Below are 11,884 nucleotides of genomic sequence, written 5' to 3'. Positions count from 1 at the left end.
TGTTAAAAAATTTTTTTTGACACAGGGTCTCGCTCTGTTGCTCAGGCTAAAGTGCTGTGGCACAATCATAGCTCACTGTAGCCTCTAACTCCTGGGCTCAAGCAATCCTCCTGCCTCAGTCTCCGAAGTAGTTGGAACACAGGTGCCAGCCACCACACCTGGCTAATTTGTTTATTTTTTATTTTTTTAAATATAGATGGGGTCTTGCTCTGTTGCCCACACTGGTTTTGAACTCCTGGCAAGCAATCTTCCTCCCTTGGCCAACCAAAGTGCTGGAATTACAAGCACAAACCACTGTGCACAGCCGAGATTTTTTTGACTTAGTCTTTTTGTACATATGATATTTTATTCATAGAATCCATAAATGGTAGAGAAATTTCTGAGTTGAAGGAAATATATATGATACAAAACTTGATATATAGACTAGAGTTTCATAGCTCAACTGGAGGGACTAGTTTTAGGTAATCCATGGACTCCCTGAAATTGGGGACACCATTGGAAATATGTGTGAGCTCATGGACAGTTTCCTTTGATTTTCAGTCCTCAGAATGTCTCTTGGACTCAAAATGCCTTAGGGCAGAGGATGCATGTACCCCTAGTACAGAATCTCGGACAGTGAATGTCAGGAAACATTCAGCAGAAAAGCTTTGCCAAATGGAGTGCTTTGATGTAACTTTTTCATCAAGTCAGTGTACCTGGGATCTCTTGTACATGTTAGTCTCACTCTTGTAAGGTTTCATCGTTTCTGCTTTCCCTACTTTTCTTTGCCACCCTGCTCCCTCTCCCACCAGACAGGACTCTGAAATGCGCATGTCCAGATGAGACCCCAGCATGATTCAGCCTTTGATTTGAGAGGATACAGCCTCTGCTGGGACAGGAAACAAGGGTTGCGGAGTCCCTGAAGATGCTTTAGGACAATGGTCTGAGGTTGGGACGGTGGCAGGAGATTCACTTCGGGTCTCCAGGACAGGAGCTCAGGCTGGCAGTTACATGTGTTTTTCTTCAAACTGGTTGCCAGGTTGGAATGACCGATGACATCAGAGAGTCCAGCCTTCCTGATTGGAGGGACTGAACTCTGTGGGCACTTTGAAACTCAGGTGGACAACAGTATCTTCTCAGAGCTGTTCTCCAATCCTGACTTCTTCCCAGCCTTGAGAATAGATAACACATTCTTCTGGGTCCTAGTGGAGAGTGGAAGAAGGCTTTGGCCACAACAGGAACTAGCTTCCCTGGGAGGGAACAGAGTTTGGGGGAGATCGTGGCCAGCCATCAATGGCAACCCCAGGTTGAGGAGTAGAGCCCCCAGCCTAGCACCTCGGGGTACTCCCTCCTGGAGGTGGTGGATGATGAAGTTCTGGGACTGTCAGGTGAGGGGACTAGAGGAAGAAGAGATGAGAGAGGATTGACTAACAACAGGGGTAGGGGGTGGGTGGCTCATGCCTGTAATCCCAGCACTGGGAGGCTGAGGTGGTCGGATCACCTGAGGTCAGGAGTTTGAGATAGTCTGCCCAACATGGTGAAACCCCATCTCTACTAAAAAAACAAAAATTAGCTGGGTGGTAGTGGTATGTGCCTATAACCCCAGCTACTTGGGATACTGAGGCAGGAAAATTGCTTAAGCCTGAGAGGCGAAGGTTGCAGTGAGCCGAGATCCTGCCACTGCACTGCAGTCTGGGTGAGACAGTGAGACCCTCTCTCAAAAAAAAAAAAAAAAAAAAAAAAAAAAGATAAAGCAAGGGCCCAGAAGTCAGGAAGGAGCACTTGAGGAGGGTATATGAGAAGAAAGGAGGGACTCGGCCAGGCGCAGTGGCTCACACTTATAATCCCAACACTTTGGGAGGCCGAGGCAGATCACGTGAGGCCAGGAGTTTGAGACCAGCCTGGCCAACACGGTGAAACCCCATCTCTACTAAAAATACAAGAATGAGCTGGGCATTATGGCAGGCACCTATAATCCTACGACATGGGAGGCTGAGGCAGAAGAATCACTAGAACCCGGGAGATGGAGGTTGGGATGCAGTGATACGAGACCATACCACTACATTCCAGCCTAGGCAACAAAGCAAGATTCTGTCTTAAAAAAGATAAAAAGGGGGAATGCAGAGAGCCAGGGACCAGAAAAAGAAATGAGACCAACCCAGTCATCAGGAAGGAGCACTGAGGGAGTGTGTGGGGGAAGCAAGGAGGGACTCAGGCCAGGTGCAGTGGCTCACACCTCCAACCCCAGGTCTTTGGGAGGCCAAGGCATGAGGGTCACCTGAGGGCTAGGAGTATGAGACCAGCCTGGCCAACGTGGTGAAACCTTGTCTCTAAAGTACAACAATGAGCTGGGTGTTATGGTGGGCACCTGTAATCCCAGCTACTTGGGAGGTTGAGGCAGGAGAATCACTAGAACTTGGGAGGTGGAGGTTGCAGTGATAGGAGATTGCACCACTACACTCCAGCCTGGGCAACAAAGTGAAAAAAAAAAAAATGAGACTCAGAAAGCCGGGACCAGAAAAGGAAATGATGCATTCTGTGGACAGAGAGATGGAAGAATGGGGAGGAGAAGGAGAGGCACATGGCGGTTTACAAAGGAGAAAGACGGAAAGATGGCTTGCAGAAGCCAACAGTCTGCGGGGCTGGGGAGGATGGAGAGTGGTTTGGGGTTTGGTTTCAGGGTTTAAGGTGATCAGTTGCAGAAGCATTACACGGTGGCCTGTTCTTTTTTACTCAACCCCTTGGGTAGATCGCAACCCCCCACTTAGGTTTCTGTACTGGAAATGGAAGAGGGACTGGTCGGACGAATCAGAGGAGGAGCCAGAGAAGGTGCTCGTCCCTGATGCTGAGGAGACCTGCGTGGTGGAGACCCTGTGTGGTCTCAAGGTGAAGCTGAAGCGACGGCTAGTGTCGCCCATGCTCCCTGAGCACCACGAGGTCTTCAACAGGCTGCTTGGTAGGAGGACACCCCAGAGAGCACCTCCAATCCTGTTCTTTTCAAAAAGAGGAAAGTTCCCATAACCATACTTTTCCCATGAGAAGAATGTGCCCCCCTAGTGGGTGAGCTCTCCATGCAGGAGGACTCAGAAGTGATCACTCCTGAGGGATGCTTAGGAGGCCATAGAGGATTCAGCTAGATTTGATGAAGGTCTGATCGGGATAAGAAAGCTTGGTTTCAGGCCAGGCGCCGTGGCTTATGCCCGAGATCCCAGCACTTTAGGAGGCTGAGGCAAGAGGATTGCTTGAACTCAGGACTTTGAGGCTGCAGTGAGCTATGATTGTACCACCGCACTCCAGCCTGGATGACAGAGCAAAACCCTGTCTCAGAAGAAAAACCAAGGCCAGGCATAGTAGATCATGCCTATAATCTGAGCACTTTGGGAGGCCGAGGTGGGTGAATCACCTGAGGTCAGAAGTTTGAGACCAGCCTGACCAACATGGTGAAACCCTGTCTCTACTAAAAATGCAAAAAATACTGGGAGTGGCTGTGCATGCCTGTAATCCCCACTACTCAGGAGGCTGAGACAGGAGAATTGCTTGAACTTGGGAGGTGGAGGTTGCAGGTGAGCTGAGATCATGCCATTGCATTCCAGCCTGGGCAACAGAGTGAGACTCCATCTCCAATCAATCAATCAATTGAAATAAAAACAAAATCAAAGAAAGAGGTTTCAGCTGTGCCCTCTGAAACTTACTGTTTCTTGCTGACTTTGTTTTTTTTTTTTTGAGACAAAGTTTTTTCCTGTTGTCCAGGCTGGAGTGCAATGGCACAATCTCGGCTCACTGCAGCCTCCTCCACCTCCTGAGTTCAAGCGATTCTCCTGCCCCAGCCTCCCGAATAGCTGGGATTGAAGCCACATACCACCACACCCTGCTAATTTTTTGTATCTTTAGTAGAGATGGGGTTTCACCATGTTGGCCAGGCTAGTCCCAAACTCCTGACCTTGTAATTTACCCATCTCGGCCTCCCAAAGTGCTGGGATTACTGTCGTAAGTCAATGTGGCCTGCCTCTGCTGACTTTTCTAAACTTAACTGTCTCCATCCCTAGAGGGAGATACCAAAGCCATGGTCACACCCTGATGTGACCGTCTCATGAGGAAATGACTGGAATTACTTTATGACTCTGCAGTTGTCCCTGTGTGTCTGCAGGGAGGGCATCCTGGCTTCTTCCCAGCTCTCCATCCCATAGATTCCCACACCCAGGGCCTCCTTCAGCCACTTCTCAGGGTAGCCTCAGAGCAGGAGCTCTCCCTTGCCCAGTGAAAGTCATTCTTTCCTGTCCCATCCACCTCACCCAAGCCACCATCCTGAGGCTTTCCCCAGGGAGGCGCACTTCTCCTCGCTGTCCTGTTGCTCCCAGGGAAACTGTTCTGCTTCTCACACTAGCATGCTCTCTAATCACAGAGGATCCTGTCGTTAAAAGATTCCTGGCCTGGGACAAAGATCTGAGGGTGTCGGACAAGGTAAGGTTGTTCTCCAGGTAACTGTGTTTCTGTTCCAACACATAGCCAGGGAGAGGGCGCAGCCTCCACACCCACAGTTCCCCTCTCTCTCCCTTCACCATCACCCACCTGATGCTCCACCTCCACAGTGTTTTTTTTTTCCTGAGATAGAGTCTTGCTCTGTTGCCCAGGCTGGAAAGCTGGAGGGCAGTGTCATGAAATTGACTCACTGCAGCCTCCACCTCCAGGGTTGAAATGATTCTCTGTCTCAGCCTCCAAAGTAGCTGGGATTACAGGTGTGCACCGCCACACCTGGCTAATTTTTGTGTTTTTAGTAGAGAGAGGGTTTTCCTCTGCTGGCCAGGCTGGTCTTGAACAACTGACCTCAGGTGATCTGCCCGCCTTACCCTCCCAAAGTGCTGGGATTACAGATGTGAGCCACTGTGCCCGGCCACCTCCCAAGGTCTTCAGTTTTGGTGCCCACCATTTTTTTTTTGAGACAGAATCTTGCTTTGCTCCCCAGAATAGAGTGCAGTGGCATGATCATAGCTCACGGCAGCCTTTAATTTCCTGGGCTCAAGCAATCCTCCTGCCTCCGCCTCCTGAATAGCTGAGACTACAGGCACAGGTCACCTTGCTCCACTAATTTCTGTAATTTTTGTAGAAAGAGGGGCCTGCTGTGTTGCCCAGGTTGTTCTTGAACTGTTGGGCTCACTTGATCCTCCTGTCTCCGCCTGTCAAAGTACTGGGGTCACAGGCTTGAGCCAATACTCCTGGCTATTCCTGGTCTTTTGATGATTTATCAGCATTTCCGTTGGATCTCTGCTGGTCTCTTGCAGAGTGACTGAGCGGCCCCTCCCTCTCCTACAGGTCCTTTGAGATCTGAGCCCTGGGCTGCAGTCTGGCCGCAGCCCTGAAGCTCCTGGCCTCTCTACTCCTAGCACTTTGGGAAAGTTCTCTGCCTGGCACAGAAAAGACCCTCCTGATGCCAGCCAATGTAGACACGCTCCCTGCAAAGATCCCATTGGAGCTCACCATCCTGGGCACATCACCCACATCCCTTCCTCTGGCTCCTCAGACTTGCATCCCACCATCAAATACCCCTCTACCCCACAGATTCCGAATAAGCACAGTCACCCCAACACTGAGGTCCCTCTGATAGACAACCCCTCCCCAGCCCCCCATTGCCCTATCTCCAGGATCTTCCTCTTCCAAGATGTGACCTCTCTCTCTGTGTTCCTTTCAGTACCTGCTAGCTATGGTCATAGCATATGTTAGCCGTGCCAGCCTCTTCTCCTGGCAGTACCAACATATTCATTTCTTCCTGGCCCTGTGAGTGGCTTGCTTCCTCCTATTCATCAATGTCCAACACCTTGGGACAGCGCGGGGGGGGAGTGGGATTCCAATCTTTCATTTATTATTTCACCTATTTGTCCTCCTTACTCTGTATTGAAAAGATAGCATTATGCCATGGTGTTTTTAGACTGTTTTATCTAAAAACAAACTCAGGCCAGGTGCAGACTCACGCCTATAATTCCAGCACTTTGGGAGGCTGAGGTGGGCAGATCTCAGCCTGAGGTCAGGAGATCGAGACCAGCCTGGCCAACATGTCGAAACCCTGTCTCTACTACAAAAGTACAAAAATTAGCCACGCACAGTGATGTGCACCTGTAATCCCAGCTGCTCCGGACGCTGAGGCAAGACTTGGTTTATGTCTTGTGCAGCTAACCGCGTTGAGGACCCAGCATGAGACTTAACCATTAGGAAGTGGGATTACAGATCAGGCTTCTGGACTGGTGGTTTGTGATGTTGTCATATGAGAAACACAGCTAGCATGGTTACAAGTTTAGATCTTAAGTGACACAAAAGGCCCCAGGTGCAATGAAGTCCAAAGCCACATTCTCTGAGGGTGCTCTACTCTCTGGGCAGACCCACCCAAAGTCATGGCTATGAAGCAGATCACTGGGGCTGGCCTTGGGTGTATTAATGTGGGAAGTGAATAACCTACCTGTCTAGAAAACTGCCTCCTTGAAGTGTGACATCCTCGCTCTCACTTCCAGAACACTGGGCCCAGGGGAGATGCAGATTTTCAGCAGGAAGCTTATTCCAATGCTAATGGAAGACACTGGGAAGGAAGAGAGGAACCATTTGTGCAGATCATCTGGAAGAACCTAGAAGAACCTGGACTGTTCTAGAAGGAGCTGAATAGAGTGATCATGCTGTCCTCCTAGGAGTGGTAGGTGGGAGGTACTTCTGGGCGTCCATGTAGGACAGTGAGAAACCAGCGGTGTTTCTTGTTCCACCCCTTCCTGCGGCACTACCTCCCTTTTTAGATTGCTGTATTCAACCTCTCTGGGGTGGAACTTGGAGGTCCTGCTTCCTATGGACTTGGTTGCCATAGTCCGGGAGCATTTGAAGGCACAGTGCAGGTGCTCAGATTGGCACAGAATTATTTGTAAAATATGAGTGCCACAGGATTGTAACAGATAGCTTCATGCGTACTATGCATTTTGTTGGTTTGTTTGGAAAATGTTGGCCATTGAATTATGAGTACATTTATTTCAGATAGTTTGGAAAGTGTTATACTTTTGAAGACATGCTGTTCCTGTAGAGTTTTTTGATGAGAGTTATAGCTGTTACATATACATAAGTATAATTTTCTTTCCATTTTTAATAAATAATTTTGTTTATCCTAAATCTTTTATTATCTATTATTAGATGTGCTCCTTAAGTAAACACTCTTATCTATGATGCTTAGATAATAATCTAGTATATTTATATCTGTTAGGTAGTTCTCATAAATTCTTGTACTAGAAATTTTTATTTGCTGTTTCATGTTTGTTACTGAATTGTGAGAATCTAGTTGTGATTTTTAACATATCTTAGGTCTATATTAATAGGTCTAATATATACTATACATTTTATTGGTTTATTTTGAAAAGGTGGGCATAGAATTCTTACTATATTTATTTTAAATCATTTGGAAATCCTGGTATTTTGAAAAGATATTGTTCCTATAAAGTTGCATGTTGGGTATTATAGCTGTTATATACACATAAATATAATTTTGTTTTCTTTTTTAAGAGAGGATTCTTTTTATCCTAAGTCTTTTATCTTTAAATCTTTGTATATATTATTACATGTGGTGCTGAAGGAATGACACTTTTTTTCTATGATACTTAACATATCTATTACCTTTATAGCTACGTGGTAGTTCCCCTAAATTCCTGTAAAAATAAATTTTCATTTGATGTTAAGTGTATGTTTTTGAAATGTGAGAATTCAGATGTGATTTTTTACCTCATATTGACATGTTTATATGTTACTTTAAAGAGGATGTATGTGACAAGCCCTGAGGAGAGATGTGAGGACTCTGGACACTGGGTTCAGAATTGTACTGCTTCCTCACTTGCTCAGTCAGCTATGCTCTATGCTCGCATCCTACACATACGCTGAGCCTGATGCAAAAACTAACACTGTGAAAAAAAAAAAAACATGAATACATTAATGTAATTTTGACATTACACTGACATAGTTCACGTTTTACCAAATGTGTGTCAGCTAATTCACATTTGAGAGTCTCATATTGTAGCAGAACAGACTTTAAGAGCTAAGAGATTTGTCTCACAGTGTCTTTTAATAAATAGTTAATTCCTTCCTTAAAAAAAAAAAAAGAGGATGCGTGTTTTAAAGGAGGACATGCACTGTGTGTTTTCAAGAGAACAGTGCAGTGCATGTCTTGGGGACATGTAATAAAGATGAAGTTTTTTCACCTTTACAGAGTATGATCATATTGCTCTGGATTGCTTATTTGCTATCAAGTGACTTTTTTCCTTAATGGGGTTGTGGTTATTTGAACATATTTATTAGCTCTGGAAGATAATCCTGTATTATTTTTCATGTAGAAAAAAACATAAAGCTGGGTGCAATGCTCACACCTATAATCCCAGCACTTTTAAAGTCATGGCAGGAGGATCACTTGACACCAGGAGTTTGAGACCAGCCAGGATAACATAGCATCTACATCTATTTTTTAAAAATATTTTTAAAAAGAAAAAAAAATAGAGGCCAATCCCATGCTAGAGGTTTTTGTTTGTTTGTTTTGGTTTTTTTTGAGACGGAGTCTCGCTCTGTTGTTCAGGCTCGAGTGCAGTAGTGCAATCTTGGCTTACTGCAACCTCCACCACCTGTGTTCTAACCATTCTTCTGCCACAGCGTCCCAAGAAGCTGGGACTACAGGTGTGTGCCACCACGCTGAGGTAATGTTTGTATTTTTAGTAGAGACAGGGTTACACCATATTAGCCAGGCTGATCTCAAACTCCTGACCTCAAGTGATCCACCCACACTGGCCTTTCAAATTGTTGGGATTACAGGCATAAACTACCATGCCCAGCCCCTAAGCTAGAGTTTTAAAGCAGGAAATGAGGGAAAGATATTGAGAGAATAAAACCAGGTGGTAAAAAAACTTTAGGTTTTTATTTTTTCGTTTCCAAAGTGGCTCACACCTGTGATTCCAGCAGGAGTTCCAGACCAGCCTGGCCAACATGGTGAAACCCCATCTCTATTAAAAACAGAAAAATTAGTGGGGGATGGTGGTGCCCGCCTGTAGTCCTAGCCATTCGGGAGGCTGAGGCAGGAAAATCACTTGATCCTGGAAATTGGAGGTAGCAGTCGAGCAGAGATTGTGCCACTGCACTTCAGCCTGGGTGTCAGAGCGAGACTCTGTCTTCCAAAAAAAAAAAGAAGGAAAGAAAGTTCCTGCAACATTTGAGCCATTAAAGACAGGCACTATGCCATGCAATTCTTTTTTGTTTTATTTTTTATTTTTGGAGTTGGGGTCTTGCTCTGTCACCCAGGCTGGGATGCAGTGGTGTGGTCATAGCTCACTGTAGCCTCAGACTCAAGCTCAAGTGACCCTCTTACCTTGCCTCCCAAAGTGCTGGGATTACAAGCAGGAGCCATGACAGCTGGCCTGTGTGACACAATTCTGATGTCAACTCCCTGTTGTTAATGTCAAATGCCACAGGTTAAGGCCACAAGCCCCCATTAGGCTGCCCACACTTTAGATGCAAGCTGCAAGTTTGGGTGTCCTTAGACCACATGTACTTCTCACCAACTGGCTACAAATTCAAAGGTTCTCACAGTGTCCTCAGGTTTGATAATTTCTCTGTAACAACTCAAAGAATTCAGAAAAGCAAGATACTTTTTTTTTGAGATGAAGTCTCACTCTGTTAAGCAAAAGTGCAATGGCACAATCTCAGTTTACTGCAACCTCTGACTCCCAGGTTCAAGCGATTCTATTGCCTCAGTCTCCCGAGTAGCTGGGATTACAGGTGGACGCCATCATACCTGGCTAATTTTTGTATTTTTGGTAGAGAGGGTTTCACTGGGTTGGCCAGGTTGGTCTCGAACTTCCAAACACAGGTGATCTGCCTGCCTCAACTTTCCAAAGTGCTGGGATTACAGGCATGAGCTACTGTGCCCGGCCAAGCACATTTTCATTACAGTTTTATGTAAGAAAAACTGACAAAAGTTGACACCAGCCAAAAGCAGAGACACATAGTATAAACTCCGAGAGGGTCCTGAAGATGACATTTCTGCGTCCTCAGGATGCATCATCGTCTCAGCACACTGATGTGTATCACCAACCAGGGAAGGTCACCCTGGCTTCTATGTCCAGGGGTTTTATTACATCAGGCGGTTTGATGCAATCATTGGCCAGGCAGTTGAGTCCATCTCCAGCCCCCCAGTTCCTTTCTGGAGGTCGGGCTGACATCATGTGGCTCAAAGTCGCAACCTTCAAATCACATGGTTGGTCTTTCTGGTGTGGTTGGCCCCCTGGCCAAGTCATCTGGTTAGCATGCACTCAGGTGTGACCCTGGGGCAGCCACCATGAGTAACAGACACACCTATCATTCAAGAAATTCCATGGATTTAGAGGCTGGCTACCTCCAGGAATCGGAGACCAGACCAGAACCAACAGGGAAAAGAAGACCAGGGAAGTGTCAGAACAGCAAAGAAATAAATTCCTTTTTATTTGTGTATATATAATGTATATAAAATATACATTTAATGAATCAATGTATTAAATATGTAGATTTATAAATAGAAATATGTCATTTTCATATAACATATATAAACATCATACATATTTAGAGAAATATATGTTTCTCCCTTTATTTATGAGTTGAGTTGGAGTTTCACTCTGTCACCCAGGCTGGAATACAGTGGCATGATCTCAGCTCACTGCAACCCAGCAGAACAGGATTGGAGCACGGGGTTGGGGGAGTGGGGCACGGAGGGGACCCAGGAGGACCGCGGGGGAGGAGGCGGGAGGAGCGGGAAGTGCCCCTGCCGAGCCCCCTCCCTAGGCGAAGGCTGAACCCGGGCAGTGTCCTTTTTTATTTTATGTTTATTTTTAATTTTTAAAACATTTTTTGAGACTGGGCTTGGCCATGTTGCCCAGGCTGGAGCGCAGTGGTGCAATCCTAACTTCCGAGCTCAAGCGATCCTCCCGCCGCAGCCTTGCAAGTTAGCTGGGGCCTCCACGCCTGGTTAATTTAAAAAAAAAAAAATTTTTTTTTAGATATAGGGTCTCACTTCTTTGCCCAGGCTGGTCTTGAACTCCTGGCCTCAAGCCATCATTTTATGTTGACCTTCCAAAGCACTGATTACAGGCATGAGCCACCCAGACACTCCTCCCCCTAGTCAGGCCAGAGCGGCTTGCGCGGCACAGAGCTGGACCCGGGGATGGGGAGGAGGGGACAGTTTAGACATCCTGAGGTCATTCTGCCAAGGCAGGAATGTACCTTGGCCCCAGACCTGTTTGGGGGCCTAGGAGCTAAGCTCTGCCCTTCCCTCCACAGTCTGGACCCACCCTGGACATGCAGGTTCTCTCCAGCCTCAAGAACATCTGCCAGGACTGGCAGCTGTGGCATTTTGTCAGCTGGGTGTGGTACAAACGGGAAGTGACCCTGCCGGAGTGGTGGACCCAGGACCTGCACACAAGAGTGGTGCTGAGGATTGGTAGTGCCCACTCCAATGCCATTGTGGTGAGTGCAGCCAGGAACAGGTAGGGCAGGTGGGTGGGCGTGGCTGCTGAACAGCATGGGAGTCCCAGGTGCCCCCCACAGCCTGGTGCCTGGGATGGGATGGTGGGGGGCCCTTCCTTGCTCTGCCCTGGAGGCTGTGCCCTGTGTACGGGGATAGGTGGCCTACCCTACCCCATTGGGATGCCATTCTTCCCATCTGGCTGGCAGGCCTCAGCTCTATGCTGCAGGTTATGAGGGAGTGCCTGATAGCAGGGCCCCTCCTCACATGCTGACCTGCCACCCCCTCCCCATATCTCCAGTGTCTGCAGTGGGTGAACGTGGTCGATGCGCTAGAGCATGGGGGTTACCTCCCCTTCAAGGCCAACATCAGCAGCCTGGTCCAGGTGGGGCCCCTGCCCTCCCGCCTCCCCAT

At 47.3% G+C, this 11,884-nt stretch overlaps 1 protein-coding gene across 1 annotated transcript; it reads left to right on the top strand.

Annotated features, from left to right (window-relative positions):
- Positions 1-1,165: 1,165 nt before the first annotated feature.
- Positions 1,166-6,907, top strand: LOC116545284 (speedy protein E2B-like; the record flags this gene model as incomplete). The annotated part of the gene is given in 5 exon segments (XM_032271864.1): positions 1,166-1,471; positions 2,431-2,935; positions 4,382-4,440; positions 5,666-5,751; positions 6,480-6,907. Coding segments are annotated over 5 exon segments (1,071 nt in total), but the record flags the coding sequence as incomplete, so codon positions are not given.
- Between the last annotated feature and the right edge of the window lie 4,977 nt (positions 6,908-11,884).

This window comes from Sapajus apella, unplaced genomic scaffold (genome assembly GCF_009761245.1).
Source record: "Sapajus apella isolate SASKATOON/1434 unplaced genomic scaffold, GSC_monkey_1.0 scaffold254, whole genome shotgun sequence".
NCBI classification, from domain to species: Eukaryota; Metazoa; Chordata; class Mammalia; order Primates; family Cebidae; genus Sapajus; species Sapajus apella.
This window is presented reverse-complemented; position numbering and strand designations above follow the sequence as displayed.